Source organism: Electrophorus electricus, chromosome 16 (assembly GCF_013358815.1).
Source record: "Electrophorus electricus isolate fEleEle1 chromosome 16, fEleEle1.pri, whole genome shotgun sequence".
NCBI lineage: Eukaryota > Metazoa > Chordata > Actinopteri > Gymnotiformes > Gymnotidae > Electrophorus > Electrophorus electricus.
Genome location: NC_049550.1, coordinates 7197707 through 7215571, shown reverse-complemented (window position 1 = coordinate 7215571; position 17865 = coordinate 7197707). Strand labels below are relative to the sequence as shown.

The 17865-nt window shown below is 42.6% G+C and overlaps 2 protein-coding genes across 2 annotated transcripts; both read left to right on the top strand.

Annotated features, from left to right (window-relative positions):
• The first annotated feature begins 99 nt into the window (after positions 1-99).
• LOC118242749 lies at positions 100-3317 on the top strand. The gene is made up of 5 exons (XM_035535099.1): positions 100-229; positions 1668-1784; positions 1996-2061; positions 2400-2556; positions 2929-3317. Exons 1-5 carry the CDS (start codon positions 197-199, stop codon positions 3315-3317), a joined length of 762 nt encoding a protein of 253 aa, XP_035390992.1. The 5' UTR covers positions 100-196.
• tsga10 (testis specific, 10) lies at positions 3061-17781 on the top strand. The gene is made up of 16 exons (XM_035535135.1): positions 3061-3137; positions 3493-3648; positions 4116-4295; positions 5031-5108; positions 5427-5578; positions 6404-6519; positions 8212-8366; positions 8514-8569; positions 9243-9411; positions 9547-9657; positions 10011-10196; positions 10594-10782; positions 11182-11384; positions 11943-12047; positions 16941-17129; positions 17501-17781. The coding sequence occupies exons 2-16, from the start codon at positions 3517-3519 to the stop codon at positions 17529-17531; spliced, it is 2052 nt and encodes a 683-aa protein (XP_035391028.1). The 5' UTR covers positions 3061-3137; positions 3493-3516; the 3' UTR covers positions 17532-17781.
• The last annotated feature ends 84 nt before the right edge of the window (positions 17782-17865 follow it).

Here is a 17865-nt window from a genome sequence, read left to right as displayed (position 1 = left end):
CTGTTGTGGATGTGGGATCGCCCTCTCCTGGACTCGCGGGATTCTACTGAATGTTCACACCATCCTATTAGTATGCTGTAAATAGTGTAATAGTGCGAAGCCACTTTGAATGTGCCTTCACAGTACAGCCAGCAGAAACTGATAAACTGATAAAATACTGATAAACTCCACTTGACCCTAAACTTTACTTGACCCTATGGATGAATTGGTTGAAAACGGCGAAGAAAAGGTATCTAAAAAGGACTGTTCGAGGTTTCTTCGTAAACACTGTAAAGGATGGGATTAGTTGAAATTGTTAGCTAACTAGATAACTTGTTTTTTTCAAACGCTAACGCTAATTTTTGAACGTCTGATTCGTAAACACACATCATAGGAACTACTGTCCGCTGTTTCTGCACGGTGTTAAGCTTTATTTTGTACAAACTTTAAACTGATTACCAAAGGTATTATTAAGTGTATATGTTCTTAGTATTTGGGAGATATTATTCGCAAGTTTAAAAATGTACGTGGTAATGATTTCCTAATTAGCCTGTTTGTATAATTAGTTAAACTTTGTTAGTGATACTTCGTCGTCAAGACAACAGACGCAAACGAGAAAAGAACGAGTCTTCTCATTGGCTGCTGTGTTTCAGAAGCCTTTGACTGCTGTTTAATGGTGAACTGTGATTTGTCGGTCTTCATCATACAAAATACAGCTGTTTGAATGTGAGGGACTGAAACGTGGGACCTGTATCCTTTTTATTAGACTACGTAATACGAGTTGCGATAGAAAGGTAATTATAATGTAATTTATAAATTGTAATGTCATTTCATTGCAAGGTAATAGAACCACGGAAGCTGGTTGACCTAAACAAATATGTGAATGAACAGATAAAAAGTGTTACAGAAGAATGGTCACCAGATGTGAATTTAAGAGCGACATGCACAGCAGCAAATACTGTTATCTTACCGCTAACGCTAGCTAACTAGCTTAACTTGTTAGTATCTTACTGTCTATTTAAATTGGGTATCATTAGGCAGCGAGCTGACATAGCAAAATAAATGCATTTGCATTTGCTTGCACATCTGATGAAGGACCTTTCTACGAAACGTCCTGTTTCTCTGGAAACTGTACTTCACTACAATTTTGACTATTTCTCTCTTTATCCACACACACATATATATAGATAGATATAGATATAGATATAGATATATAGATATATAGATATATATATACACACACACACACACACACACACACACACACACGCACACGCACACACAGTTAGTTCGATAGTTTTGGTCGTTTTTTGCAGGACCATGTAATTTAAGTTGCTATGACAACATCTTCGAAGATTGTGTTCTGGTAGCTAGACAGCTTGCTACGTTAAGAAACAGCAACTGTTTTGTTAAATTAGACGAGCTAGCTACCGTTTCCAACATTATCTTGGAAATAACTGAATCCAAGGTGATGTCATTACTGTTTTTTATTATTAATGCTACAAATTAGCTTTAATAATTAGGTGGAACGAACACGTGACAGTCAATAGCATGTACAATCGAATTAGAGAGCATGAATGAGCAAAACACCAGCAGAAGTCCGGTTAAAGTAGGCAAAAACACATTCACTACACCTAAATGTAAACCGCCATTGACTGTGTGATTGATTTTAACTTTATTCATTCCAGGCTGATCAGCCTTTGCGAGAGTTAAGCACGCAGGTCAGCCAGCAGGAGGCGGCCAAGTCGGAGCTCGAAACAGATGCTCAGTTGGACCTGAATTCAGTCCCGCTTGAGACTGAGGAGGTAGCCGAGATTGGTGGGGAGGGGTGGGGGTGTTTGTTTTATGCATTTGAATTTTTTGCTTCACAGTCAGTATTTTGGAAAGTTAGCCAGACCTTAACGAGATTAGCAGGTTTTTAATATACCCAAGCACACATCAAGGCAATGTGCCACAGTTAATCCAAGCCAGTTTTAAAAATACATTATTCACAACTCAGTTTATATCTTTTTACAGACTGTTGCTGACAATCTTGAGAAGAAAATCACTTCACTAGAACATACTGTTGCCATCCTTAACACTGTAAGCATATTCGACTCATTTGCAAGATCACATCTTACATTTAGCTGACACTTTTTATTCATAGCATCTTATAATTCTGACTGAACACAACTTGAGGGTTAAGGGTCTTGCTCAGGGGTCCAACAGCAGCAGCAGCAGCAGCAGCAGCAGCCTGGTGGTGGGGGGACTTGACCTGGTAACCATCTGATTACTAGTCAAGTACCTTAACCACTGAGCTACCACTGTCCCATTTAAGGGAATAACAGTTAAAAGTTTTAATTGGCCATTCTGGGGTTTTTTCTGCAACCCAACTTTTCCACAATTGTCTGCCCATCTCTTCACACTCTTTGACCAACAAGAATGAGGCAACCCAGACTTCATGGTCAGATGATGAGGAAGAGTGGTGCCTTCTGAGTTCCAAGGCCGAACAGAGTCAGTGCCTGGAGGCTCTGTTGGAGCAGGTGCGGACCAAACAGAGCCAGCTGCACAGGCAGGTGCAGCGGCTTTGTCTCACTGGTGAGTTCCTAGGGATATCCGGTGCAAGTGTTCAGTCCTTGGACAAGCCCCAGCCAAGACTAGGTTCATGTTCTTCTCCAGGTTTTACATCTGAACGAGGTAACCAAGGGCTGGTGAGCAGGTAAGCAAGGGATGCAGAAGTGTGTTGACAGCTGGAATATGTGGACAGGGTGGCGGTACCTATTTCTTGGATAGGGAACCTCTGGCTCATATTACATCTACATCGGGTAATGCCTGATCACGTCTTATACCTGCTTATTGCCATTAAGCATATTTAAGCATATCTGTGAGCCAGAGAAGGAACCAGTGCTAACTCATCAGTTGCGCCGGCTGTGAGGGGGTGAACAGGCATGTTCATTGCCCCTCATTCAGGAAGCCAGCAGGACCATTTCACAGCAACAGACACCACCAGGCTGCGTGGCTCTCACACGAACCACCTCCCACGCCAGTCTGAGGAGGAGGCGGGGAGCCACAGGTTGGACAACGGGAAAGGCAGGAGCATGCAGAGGACGCGTAGATTGGGTAGCCCCACCAGGGCACCCCCTGCCTGCCACAGCCCGACCAGGCACACCCCTGTAAAGGTAGCAGTGAGTGGACACAGCATGGCAGCTAAAACAACAGTGCTCTGTAAGGCGCATGGGGCCTACACATCAGAGCTCTGCCCTTATAGAACTCCTGTGTTATCAAAGTTGGGTCTTGGATTGTCTTGGGTATATCAGATGGAGGGGATGTTGTATATCTATCATTTCATGATGAAATAATGTTTATCATTTCATTTCTGTGTTTGTTTCTGAAAACATGGTGATAGTTATGGTTGCGTTTGCTTAGTTATGTGAGTATTTGATATATCAAAGAGTGTGTGTGTGTGTGTGTGTGTGTGTGTGTGTGTGTGTGTGTGTGTGTGTGTGTGTGTGTGTGTGTGTGTGTGTGTTTTAGGGTGGCACATACGACTCAGAGCTTATGAGGGCGTTGCGAGAAAGGGATGAGATGCAAAGCATGCTGGATAAATACGAGCGTCACCTCTCCGAGATGCAGGCCAATGTCCGAGTACTCACGACTGACCGGGACAAGACAAGAGCACACTACCTGCAGGTGGGGACCTGTCTCCAGCAGGCAGCCTCATTTACCACCAATATACTGGCTTACTGCAGATATACTGACTTTTCTTAATAAAACAAAGATGCAAATCGATCCTCAGCCAACATATTCCACTGTATAATGGTATTAATTGCATGCCTATGTAACAATGTTTTTCAGGATTTTGTGGGGTTTTTTTTAAAATAGTTATTTGAATTTACCTTATTTGGTTTAATGGATCCTTTTAACTCTTTGAAGCTCCTTCTTACCCACCTTACTGTAAGATTCCTAATATTTAGCATACATTACATAGATGACATTGATTACCAGCCTGTTGTTACTCATGAGATGTTTTACAAGATTAGACGTAGCAAGTAACCAAGCCGTCAAGTAACACAAATTGTTCATTTAAACAAAAATCCGAAAAAGGGTCTATGTGGATCTATGCTGGATGGATGTGACATCTCCTCCCTCCTGCACAGGCTCAAGAGGAGATAGCGAACCTTCGGCGGGAGGTGTTGCGGTCGAAAGCATCGCGGGGGCCCAAGAGCAGCGTGACAGCACAGAGCATGCTCAAACGCCTGGAGGCCGAGAGGGACGAGGCCAGGTCCGACCTGCACCGCATGAGCACAGAGAGAGACAGCCTGAGGGAGAGACTTAAGGTAGGATGCTCAAAGAGGATGAAAGAGAAAGGGAGACTCAAGACAGCCAGAGGGAGAGAGTGAGAGAGAGACTCAAGCACAAAAACCGTATGAGAGGGAGAAGCAATGGAAAGACAAAGAGAGATTCAACATGTGACTGAAAGAGAGAAAGCCTTAGAAGGAGGTGTGAGGTAAGGTGGTCAGAGAGTGACTAAAAGCGAGATGCTCAAGGTAAAATAAACCAACAGACAGCTCGAGAGAGACTGAGTGGGACAGAGATTAACATTTTTAAGCCCAGAGCACCCTGACCCGATCATTTCTAACAAAGAGAACATTCTAACGTGAACATCCAGGTTTGCTCATTTTTGATGGATAATGCTGGGTTGGTGTGCTATGTTTTCTAAAATGTAAGATAAAATAAAAATAAATTAATTAATAAAAAAATATTCAAGATATAGCCTTTTTTGTATATTTGAATGATCTCTTCCGTGTTATTGTTTTGTGCAGTGTTGAGTATGCATACATATGTGCACACACCTGTGTCATATGTTATTTGTATGATGCAGTTATGGAAAATTGCTTATATATGTGTCTTCTACAAAACAAAGTAGAGCTGAATCATCTCCCTCTAGGGAGTATGGGCAATACTGAGTGTGTGTAAATGTGTGTGTGTGTGTGTTTGCGTCTGTCTGTCTGTCTGTATGTGTGGCGTGGGTGTTTCCAACCTTGCATCTTTTCCTCTGTGTGTTTTCTCAGATCTCTCAGGAGACAGCTATAAGTGAGAGAGCTCACCTGGAGCAAAGAGTGGAGGATCTGCAGAATGCTGTATTGACAGTAAGAATCCCTCACTGAGATCTTTGGACATACTCCCTCACTTCAGATCAGTGCCCATGCTTATTCCAACAACCGCTCACTGTGTTTGGAAGCTTCACAACTGACTTGAGATCAGCGTTAGTAGTCAGAGAAAAACCAGCCCTTCAAAAACAATGTTCCTTAAACAAAGTATAATAACCTAACTTACCATAGCTGTTAAGTCAAGGTTTGTACCAATACATGCACACTGCTTTAGCAGATCATTTATAGCTATAGCTCTTAAAAACTGCATAACTGGAGTAAATACAGTGGTGGGGGGGGGGTCACACACACACACAGCTGGAGCAGGAGCGTGGAGAGCAGAAGTGCAGGCAGACACAGACGAGGGAGGCCACGGCAGCGCTGGAGGAGGAGGTACACACGCTGAGCAGAAAGCTCGCCGCCAGCCAGGACAACCTCGGCCGCCTCAGGAACCAGTACAACACGCTCAGGTTTGCGGGCTAATGGGCCTCCTTCAGATCTACGAATTTTCCTCGGAAGTGCACTCCAGAATGCATATGAAGCAATGCTACTGATCTTAGGTCTACAGTATTTACAGTTGTTTTTTTTTTTTTTTTAAGGAAAACCTTGCAGAGAAGCACATGGTTTCTCAACGGGTTTTCTTCAGAAGTGCATTTCAAAATGCATATGAAGCAATGCTACTGAGCTTAGGTCTACAGTATTTACAATTTACAATATTTACAATTTTTTTTAGGAAAACCCTGCAGCACATGGTTTCTCGACGAGTTAGGGTATTTTCTTGATTAAGGAGGTGTGGCCATTTGTGAAAGAGGCAGAGCCCTGAAGAGTTGGAACAAAAACATATAAACACTTGGGCTTTATTTGAATAGCCCTGATGCAAATCCACATTCTTCTTAAGCAAGTCAGTTAAGAATGACTCCAGCTAGCAGAGTTTATGTTGATTGGATTAGCCGTTCATTGATTTGGTTCTAGTAAGAGCTGACTAGTGACATTGTTTATCTGACCGATGACATTATTGCATTTGTAGCTTTTTTTTTTTTTTTTTTTTTGATAACTCTAACCATAAGACTTCACCTCCTAAGGTACAATATTAATTTCTTTCAATGTGTAGACTCTACCTCAGCTGGAATGCTAGATACACTGTTTCTGGTCATATTTTGTAAACATTTTGTGAAGAACTGAACAGGGATCATAACGTGCTTAACAGGGCGAGTGGTGGTTTCGGCATCGTGCCAGCATCGTGGTTCCATTCCCGTCCTAGCCATTGTGTCTGTGTGTCTTTGGGTGGGTGCCAGGGTGTGCCACGGCCGCACGGAGAACTCACTGAGCGATGCAAATCGGCGGCTAGCCACCAGGACGACAGAGCTGCAGAGCACACAGGAGAGGAGCAGGCAGCTGGAGGAGAGGAGCGGTGAGGGACGCCCTCTGGGGCCCAGTAGCCAATTGGGAGTAGCTCTGGCCCCATCACATGGCAACAAAAACACTCCAATTGCTTGGAGTTTAGTTATATTTACTGCTTTCGGTGAAAACTGTTGTCCAGTCTGAATTACTGAAGTGAATTGTGATCAAAACATGTCCTTATACTGGTATAAATAGGTTAGTATCAAAAATTCTGTCAAGCTAAACTGCTGTAGCATACTTGAACATGACCATTGACCATTGTGGCATACTTGAACATGACCATTAGAGAGTTCTCCCTTTTCACACACATTTGGCAGTTCTAAACAGCAGTATAAAACCATTGAATGCTTGCGTTTGTTGGCTGTTGGGTCAGTGTGCTATGGGCTCATAGCTTCACAGTAGATAGCAGAGTTAGAGTAAAATCTGTGGAAATATAATTATATACTTGTGGATACATGTAGCATGTGGCTCGAGTGCCGAAGGGCGTGTGGCAGGACGCACATACTCTTGTGACACGGACAAACGTTTATTAACATAAAACGAAAACAATGGGGGCACTCACACAAAACAGTAAATGCGAACACAAAGTTTTAAACAACATGAACATTAACACAGACTACATAAACATCGACGATGGTTACCACTAACATACAATGACTTTAACACGCTACATCAACAATGACCAACAGCACCGCACACACTGACGTGGGTTTAAATACACAAAGACAAACAAGGTGCAGGTGTGTGCAGGCGTTACAAACAAAACCCTCCCACTGCACGTGGCAAGCCAAACCACATGACTCGCGAGAGGCCCCCTCCCAAGGGGCGCGGTTCCCGACGCATCCTTCCAGTGAATGCAAACCTCAGGGCGTCATGTACATGTAAACACACACACAGCACGGCAATGCCCGGTGCCCATCCAGTACCAGGCAGGCCAGGTGCCACCAACAAGGGAGACCTCGTAGCGAGAGGGAGAAAGGCAGCTTCCCTGCCTCTCTCAGGGCAGTCCGGTACGCTCCCATAGTGTTTTGCCTGTAGACCTACAAGAGGCGCAAACACAGACAAACAATAGCGCCCACACATGAACACATAAGGCGCTGTGACGTGGTCTCAATGGACACGCGGGGGTACATGTCTGCTCCGGTTCCAGACATGCTACCCTCCCCAGCGATCCTCCCCTTGCCTGCCGCTTTAGGAGCGTCCCAGAGGCGGGTTGCCTCCGGGGCTTTGGGCAGACCCCTCCAGTCTCACTGGCGAGTCCGCTGAAGGGAAGGGACTCAGGCTTCAACTCTGCCCACCTGAGATCCCGTTGGCTCCAAGCAACCGCCCTCTTTCTGGTTGTTGTGGTGCCCTTCGGTCCTCCTTGGCCCAGGCTCAATAGCCTTAGGCCCCCCCAAGAATTTCCTGGGGGTGTTCCCCTCCACTTCCGGAGTGGACACAGACACCAGTCACGGTCCTCTCCCCAATCTCCTGGGATCCAGGTGACAGGGCGGGGGTGTCTACGCACCTCCCGCTAGGAAGTCCGTCTTTAGCCAAAGGAGCTGGCGTCCTGTAGTTGTTGGTCATTCTGTAACGTGTGGCCCGAGTGCCGAAGGTCGTGGAGCAGGACGCCCAGACTCCTGTGATGCTGTTCATTTTTCTTTCCACTGTGTGTGTGTGTGTGTGTGTGTGTGTGTGTGTGTGTGTGTGTGTGTGTGTGTAGAGTCATTGCTGAAGGAGGTGGTGGGTCTCAAAGAGGAGCTGAGTGTCATGCAAGGCACTCTGTCAGAACTGGGGCAGTGCAGAGATGCCCTGCAGGAACAGCTAGAGAGGAAGAGCTGTCAGCTGAGCTCTGCTAACAGGCAGCTGGAAGACAAGGTATGACAAGGCGCGCGCACACACACACACACTTTAAACATTCAGCTGGATGAAAAACAATGTATCTACATCAACATCTGGAGGTTGTGTAGTGCTTCTTCACAAAGCCACATTCACTGAGAACAACAGATTGTTTTTCCATTTTAGGAAAGCACCATGCATGCTCTGAAACTCGAAATCAAAGACCTGGAGACTACCACAAAGTAAGTAACTGCTCTCATGTCATGGAAAGCCAATCACCTCAGAAACAAGAATACTTTGCAAATTCACCTGCTTTCAATCTGCAGAACCTTTTTAAAGGAGAAGCTGACATACATATGATTATAACATAGTCCTATATATTATTACATCGGAATAACAAGTGGATTTATTAGCAGTACGCTATGTTATCTAGCAATGAAGGTGTAATGAACTTAATATTATCACTGTGCAGTATGTATGAGGCTCCTAAAACATCTGACGAAGACCTTAGTTAAGGATGCTTTTTGGGGTTCTCAAATACTAACTTAATTGGTGCACTCTCTATCATGTAAGCAATTTTTTACATAGATTGAAGAGCTGCATAGCATGGTATAGTATTCTCATCCATTCCCCAAATCTGCCCTCATAGAATAGTAACATTTGTAGGGCCATGTTGTGTATACTCATAGAATAAATACCAGTGATCAGTTAACTTAGGTAACTGGAACTCAGCTAAATAAAATTTCAGTCCAATACTGGTGGAATTATTCTGTGTATTCATGTTAATAACAAATATAATACCATCGATCAGTATTATAATGACTATATTGGAAGACATTGTAAAGTCAGCTAGGCTGTCCATATAGAAATAGAAAAAGCTAACCTAGCAATAGCGGAGTCTCTGCATGTCTGCAGTGCTGTGAGAGTGATGATGAGCGGCAGGGAGAGGGAGCTGGACGCTTCGAGGATGAAGGTGTCAGACCTGGGAGACGAGCTGGCCACCACGCTGAAGGCCCAGGAGGCCATGCTGCGAGAGACCGCGCAACTTAGAAGCGGCCTTGACCGGGTCCGACTGGACTGCCAGGTAAGGGTCCCTCTGGATGGCTAAACCGTGGGCAGAGGAAAGTGCTTCCTGTAGCAGCTGGTGTCAGGCTAAAGTTCCAGAACGCTTATATTAAAAGCAAAATATATCTCACATGTGACTTTGCCTCTGTTGCAGGCTTTGCAGCTCAAACTGGATGAGGCTGGTCAGGAGAAGGCGGATTTGGAGAGAAAAGTGCAGAACTACATGTCTGACACCTCTCGCATCAAAGACCTGCTGTCCTCCAAGGTGTAGTCATATACATATACAGCTCCCTGTTTAATGCATAGGTTAAGATGATTTAAGCATTTTATCTATATTTTGTAATCGCACTCCAGAGTTATTGTATTCCAAAGGATTTTCCGGCCCATTAGAATGCGATCCCTTGGTTAAGGGAGCCTCAGTAGCCAGTCTCTGCTTCCTGGAATGGTGGAACATGGCATTTAACCACGCTCCCTAACTGTGACCCATGCACCATTTAACGATGCACCCTAACAGCTGCTTGCAGAGCATTCAACCACGCTCCCTAAACTGCAGCCCAAGTCGCATTTGACCACACTCCCTTACAGCCCACATACCCTTAAACCGTATGTCTTGAGCAGGAACGCGAGTGCCACGAGCTCCAGGAAGGTCGACGGCAGGCGTCTGCACAGGCTGGTGGCTGGGAGGAGCAGGCCAGGGAGGCGGAGGCCAGTGCCGCCGAGCTGCGCATGGGGCTCCACACCTCAGACTCAGAGAGGCGCGCGCTGAAGACCAGGGTGGACAGCCTGGAGGGCAGTCTGCAGGAGGTGGGCACAGGCAGCACGGCTAGAGCAATCGCCACAGAGCCTGGTTAGCTCAGCTCACCCAGACGATGGAAAGGGAAATGACTGCTGCAACACTCCAGCTGGGATTATTTATTTGGATTTATTTGGTGGTCTGCTTATTATTGTTAACACAAGTAACTGGAGAAAGGCAAGGTGAAAGCATAAGGACAAACACTTTCCATAAACAAATATGACTAAGTGGCTTTTACAGTGTTAAATTGATCTCCAGAGTAAATATAGTTAGCGTTTTGATCATTACAGGGTCACATGTTTAGACACTTATACTGATGAAGCTGAAGATGACAGCAGTGTCTTATTAAGAAAAAAAGAGCCAACACTCTACTCATACTCACTCTTTCTCACACTCTCTCTCTTTCAGGCGCTCAGTGCTAAACAGTCCCAGAGTGCTGAGCTGTCCCAGCTGAACCACACACTGCAGAAGCAGAAGGCAGAGCTTCAGCATGTGGAGGCGGAGCTGCGGAGGGTGGAGGCGGAGCGGTCGCACGCGCAGCATGACCTGGAGAAGATGCGCGAGCTCTGCATCAAACTGGACACCAGCAAAGAGACTGTAGGTGCCGCCTCTGTTACCCACACGCAGTTATACAACACCATTTATATGGACTGTGTGTGTGTGTGTGTGTGTGTGTGTGTGTGTGTGTGTATATATGTGTGTGTGAGGTGTGTGTCATATTCCATCAGTGTATTATCATTGTGCATTTTGGCAAGTTATTTATATTGCACATATTGTACACAAGGCAATTCAAGGTGCTATAAAATCACCGTGGGCACACAGGAAACACATTTTAAATATGTAAATAAAAATGAACGTTTTAGATGTAGGTGGGATTTATTTTGCCGCTACAGTATCAATTTATTCTCTCAGATTTAGACATAATGATTGACCAAATAAATATTACTTTTAGTGTATGACATTTGTTGTTGTTGTTGTTGTTGTTTATTTTGGCAGGTGCGGCAGGAGTTGGAGATGTGGCGCTCAGAGGCAGAGCTCGTACGTGATCAGCTGACCAGCGAGCGGGCAGCGGCACGCAGCCTCCAGGGCCTGCTGTCTGACGTGCGGGAGAAGGAACTGCATCGGCAGCTTGGCTCGCAGGAGAAACTCACCGAGATCCAGCTCCTGCGTGATAAACTCGCTGTGGCTGATAGCAAGGCGTGAGTGGGCAAGGTTGGGTTGGGTGGTGGTGGTGGTCTGAATATCACAGTGAGCAAGCTTGAGTTGCCTGCCTGCTGTCTCAACTTGCTAGGCTACTAAAGCGGACCTGAATATAATGGCGCAAGCAAAAAGAATAGGAATCATATGAGCAGACATGTACAAACCTACCAATGTGGAATTTTGCAAATAATTCTCAATCTCTAGCACTAAATAAGCCTCATTAACAGATGCTGTCAGAATGGTAGGATTTAATATTTTCTGCCAGGATGAAAACAAAACATAAACAACATGGATAATGAAAAATTGCAGGAAATCCCCTACAAAATAAGTTATCAACTTATCCTAACTGTATTCATAGGTTATGATCATGCACAGCCTTCATTACAATTAAAAACCATAGCTCAAATATATGCACGAAGGCCATATATATGACTTTGACCACTCTCCCTGCCAGGCTAATACTAGTAAAGTTAAAGCTTGTTGGCTGTGAAGCTGGGCTGTCGTCGGTTGAATTGCATTCTGCTGTACTGTTCTGCTCTTCTGAATTGTTGCTCCAGGAGCACTCAGGGCAGGGAGATGGTGCAGTTAAAAACTCGGTCAGCACAGCTGGAGGCTGACCTGGAGGCCACCAGGAAACAGCTCTCCAATGAGCGCTTTGAGAGGTGAGAGTAAGAAATAATAAACCTAATATCAGAAGTAATAATCCTATCAATAATCTGGGTTACAAATAATAGTCCTAATAGCATTTGGGGTGAATTTATACTTGAATATTGGACAGACAGACAGAGAAACAGAGAGAGAGAGTTACTGTAATTATTATTACTGTTATCGTTGGGGGTGGTGGTAGTGCTTCTACTTCTTATTATTAGTATTAGTATTATGTGAATGTTTGTTTCTTTACCACACACTCCCGCTTTCTTTCCCTGTCCCTCTCTCTCTCTCTCTCTCTCTCTCTCTCTCTCTCTCTCTCTCTCTCTCTCTCTCTCTCTCTCTCTCTCTCTCTCTGAGTCTGTGTCTCACTTTCTCCCTCTGTCTCATATCAAATCAGATGTGCTTCACAGGCATGACAGGATAAAATACCTATATTGCCAAAGCAATACAGTATATGTACATGTATTATTAATATACAAATGAATGAGTTTTTATAGAGACTAGAAAATAAAACAATTAAGTAAATAATAAAAGTAACTAAGAAAAGGACATTAGATTACAAACAGTAAATAACTGTGAATGTATGTGTTATAGTGTTTTCTCTGATCTTATGTTTTATATGTTTGCCCAGTAATATTTTCAGTTTTTCTGTATCAGTCAATGTGGGAAAGGTGGGGATCTTGTTAGTAATTCTGTGCAGAAAGGATTCTCTCATGGTTTCGTATTTTGGATATGAAAGTACAAATGGACTCAGTTTCAGACTCTCCTGACAGGCAGTGGTTACAGATTCTGGCCACCCAGCTTTTCATGTGCCTTCCTGTTTCAGTGGCCAGCTTATGGTTGCTCATTCTGTGTTACGTTCGGGTTTGCCTTTATTGTCTTTAATTCAATCTTTTTCTCTCTCTCTCTCTCTCTCTCTCTCTCTCTCTCTCTCTCTCTCTCTCTCTCTCTCTCTCGCACACACACACACACACACACACGCACACACACACACACACACACAGAAACACTTTGATGAAGAAATTAACATTTTGAAGGCTCGATTACTAGCTAGCAAAGATAAGTTAGTTAACTGTAGCTCAGTGGTCACCAACTCTGTTCTTAGAGATCAGCCTTCATGCAGAGTTCAGTACCAACCCTATTACTCCTATTACTATTATTATGTGCACCATTACCTCTATAACAGATAATAATAATAATAATAATAATAATAATAATAATAATAATAATAATAATAATAATAATAATCATAATAATAATAATAATAATAATAATAATAATAATGGAGCTCTGGTATCTGATATGTTCACTCAGTGTCCCTCAGACTGTGAATGTACATTACAGCCAGTGTGCTGAGCTCTTTTTGTTCACCAAGAACATACAGCACCTTCTACTCGTCAGGCAGATTTTTCAACTCTCTCTCTCTCTCTCTCTCTCTCTCTCCCTCTCTCCCCCTCAACCCCTGTCTCTCTCAATTCAATTAAATTCAGTAAGCTTTATTGACATGACCATTTACAGTAACAGTATTGCCAAAGCAGTATTGCAGTAAACAGCATGAATGAACATTTGCAATTAAGGAAATTAAGCATAATTCTATGTTATAATTATGAACTGTAATTGGTTAATTGGTATGAAATAATAATTGGAAGAGGTCAAGATGATAAAGAGAATTGAAAAGAAAGGTAAATAAATAATGAGGAGAGGAAGAAATAAATAATTAGACACATAAAGGTGTTTATAAATAGGGCAATATAGTGTGTGTGTGTGTGTGTGTGTGTGTGTGTGTGTGTGTGTGTGTGTGTGTGTGTGTGTGTGTGTGTGTGTTTTGGTGGGCTACTCACTGTCCCTCATGTTGTGGCAGGAAGATATATATTGCCCAGCTAAATTGCTGCTTTCTTTCATTTCTCCCAATAGGACGGACAGTTTGTCAGTATTAGAAAGACATTTAAAGTTGGGGTGTATCACATCATGTTTTGTGAAGTAAATCTGACGTATCTGAGAAAGTGCAGCTCTTTCGCTACAGTGTCATTGTTTCACTGCTGGCAGGGTCTCTCTGCTTTCTGGGCATCCATGATTTCTTATATCGGCCGGTCTGGATGGCCAGACTGGCTGAGTCTGTACTTTGTCAATGTGGTTCTGTGTTTAATATCAGTCACAGTGAACAGGTAATCTGCACTGTATAAATGCCAGATAACATTGCATTTTGCTTTGTTCTTATATTTTGTGTTCCAATGGGTGATGTAGTTTTATTTTTCAAGTGATTAATTTGGTTTGTTCTGACTGTATTTCAGACTGGTCCTGGTGTATAACAGTCTTACTGTTGGTTAATGAACTCACTGTCAGGACCAGCTGTGTGAGACTCTTATCTCTGCTCAGCTCTTGGTATTGCAGGGCTTTGTAGTGGTTTGTAGTGTAGTGTTTTTTAAGTGTAGCCAGTATTTAATAATCTTTTAAAAAATATTTTAGTAATAGGCGGAAATTTTCCTAATTAAATTCTACATGCATTATTTGTTGTTTTCCTGTGCACTTGTAGGATATTTTTACAAAATTCAGAGTGCTTAATTTCTGCTGGATGTTTGTTCCATTGTTTAAAATTTTGATTTGAAAGTGGTTCCCACACTTCATAACCATACAGCAGAATAGGTTCTATGATAGACTGGAATATTTTGAGCCAAATATGAATTGGTATTTGAATGTTAAATTGATTGCAGGGAATGCCTTGCATGCTTTCTCTCTCAGTTCATTGACTGCTGGATTGAAGTTTCCACATGAACTAATCTTCAGTCCTAAGTAATTGTAATTTGTACAGGTTTCTAGTGTTTGTGTCCCTAATGTGAAGCATGGTGTGTTTCCCTGAGATCTGGCTCTTTTTTAAAAAATAAGGGTTTTGACCTTTGTCGGGCTCACTGCTAGGGCCGAGGTCTGGGTCTCCAGCAGGTCCAAAGCAGAACCAAATCATCTGCATAGAGCAGAAATTTGATTTCTGAGTCATGTGCTGTAGAGTGAGACCAGGTGCTGCAGAGTGTTCTAAAATGGTGGATAATTCATTGATATAAATGTTGAATAATGTTGGGCTTAAGCAGCAGCCTTGTCTCACTCCATGCTCCTGAGACATGAACATGGTCCTTTTGTTGCTAATCTTTATACTCCACCTAATTTTTGTGTGTATGGATTTAATTATGTCATATGCTTTACCCCTACACTGCTTTCCTGTCATTTGTAGAATAGACCATTGTGACAAACTGTGTAAAAACTGTGCTTTTTGAAGTCTATAAAGCATGCAAATTTTTTTTTGTTCTGGTTAGCATGTATGTCAATTAGGGTGTGTAGGGTGTAAATATAATCTGATGTGTGGTGATTTGGTAGGAATCCAATCTGACTTTTACTCAAGACATTGTGTTTCATAAGGAAGTCTGTAGGTCTTGAATTAATATTACAGAATTATTTCCAAAGATTACTGTTCACACAGATGTCTTGGTAGTTATTAGGGTCGAGTTTATCTCCATTTTTGAAAATTGGTGTTACAAACCTTGACTCCAGATATCAAGGAAGTACTATATTCAATTTTTCAGTTATGATGTTTTTGTTCAGGTGTTGTATTGGGAAATGTATTGTCTAGTGATTCAAAACGTGTTCATTCTTTCTGTCACGGCACGGGCCCCACTTCCTCGACTCCTCCCCATGCCTGTGTGTGTGTGTGTGTCTTTGTGTGTTACACCTGTCCCTTGTTAGTCATCATTTAATATATATATTTAAGTCCTTGTGTAGTGGTCAATCCTTGTCTGTATTTAACTCGTGTGAGCTGTTACAAGCCATAGAGTGTTCGTATTACTGTTTATTACATGGTGCATTCTGTCTCATTTATATGTAGTGCCGTTGTTTGTGTTTTGCTTTCTGTTTCTTATGTGTGCTAAGAAACGTGTTTGTTCAGTTCGGCTCATCTGTGCATCCTGCTTCGCCTCCCCAACATGACATTTTCCAAATTTTTTTCCTAATCCTCTCTTGTTTTTTTTTTTGGTTTGTTCCTTACTTGTCTTAGGTTACATATTTGAGCAGCTGTACTAAAAATATGATTCATATTCTTAACTGCAAAACTGATGCTTTATCACTGTAAGTGTATGTAGTGTCCGGAAAGGTGTCTAAACTGTTTCTTGAGAGCTAATTGCTTTCTGGAACTCTTCTGTACTGTTTTGGGCCCATCTGTATGGTTTCCTCATAATAAACAGCTTACTGGGCTGTGTGGGTGCAATACTGTTAGTCTCTGTCCTTTTAATGAACACAGTGATTTGGCTGTGATCAGACAGAGGGGTTGGTGGCTTTACACTAAATGCACTGAGAGAAAATCTAAATCTAAATCTGTTACCATATAATCCACTTTGCTATTGTCAAGGGGTGAGCAAAAGGTGTATCTCCCTATAGAGTCCCCTCATCACCTACCATAGACAATGTACAGACCCAGGCATTGACAGAGCTGCAGGAGGTCTTTTCCATTCCTGTTTACTTGTGTGTCAAGAGTGATTAGTTATATTTCTTAGGTCCCCACAGATCAGCACACTTCCCTGGGCCTGCGTGGCGCTGATTGGATCATGGAAACTCGGAAAATGTCTTTGTTATTATAAGAGTATTCACTGGGAGGAATGTAAAATGTACAAAGGAATATATCTTATAATTTATAATATATCTTATAAATGATTTTCTAATTTCAGAGGAGTTCTGATTTATACCAGATAATGATTCCACCTGACCCTCTACTTCTTTTAATGTTAGGGTGCTTAACAGAGGGGATGATGATTTCTCTCTCTCTCTCCCTCCCCTCCACCTTTGTCCATCTCTCTCTCTCTCTCTCTCTCTCTCTCTCTCTCTCTCGCTCTCTCTCTCTCTCTCTCTCTCTCTCTCTCTCTCAGGGAGCGTGCGGTGCATGAGCTCCGCAGGCTTGGTCTCTCTTCATCCCCACATTCTCCGTTGCTCTCGTCCACGCTACGATCGTCCACCTCGCCCACCCGCAACTCCCTCAGCCCTCATGTGTCCTGGTCACCTGAGCGCTCCAGCCTCGCCATGCCCATCTGCCCACCACCCAAGAGCTCACCCAACAGGTGGGCACACATGGTTTTGCCATTAACACTCAGTGGGACCACACAATTCGTGACCCCATCACCTCTGATTGCCTCCATATATGATAATGTCTTACATTTCTGTAGTTTTATAGACAGAAATTACACTCCAGAGCTCCTAAGAGACCAAAGGGTTAGCCTAATTAATGAATGATAACTACATTAAAACTGAAAGTTTACCTTTTTAAATAACCTTATTAGGCTCACACAAGGCTTTTAACACACTGTTCCATGTCCTTATGTTAATCCATGTTTACTGAAACTAACTTTCTAATGAATATTAGTTCTATCTAAATGATTATGATTTGTTTACTACAGATTTACATACATAATTTATTCATTTCTTTCTACAGGAGTGTAAATTTTAAAGATCTGTATGACTAAGCAGACCTGGATTGGACTGGATTCTCCTGTTTTCATTTTGGATGCACATCAAATTTATTGTGATCCTTGATTACCTGCTGAAATAAATTAAATAATTCTATTTTAAATCTATTTGAGTTGTTGTCCAGGTGCTGTGAATGAATAGACATGAATGTAATATTGATGTTCCATTAATGCTATATTTCTGCTTTATACGATGTGAATTCTTGCCATTTTACATTGTTGTTTTCATAATTGATCACTTCATATTGAGAAAAAAATGTTTTTGCATTTTGTATGTTTTATTCAAATTAAATGTGAGTGAACACAAATATTACACAGTTCTAAGCAAAAT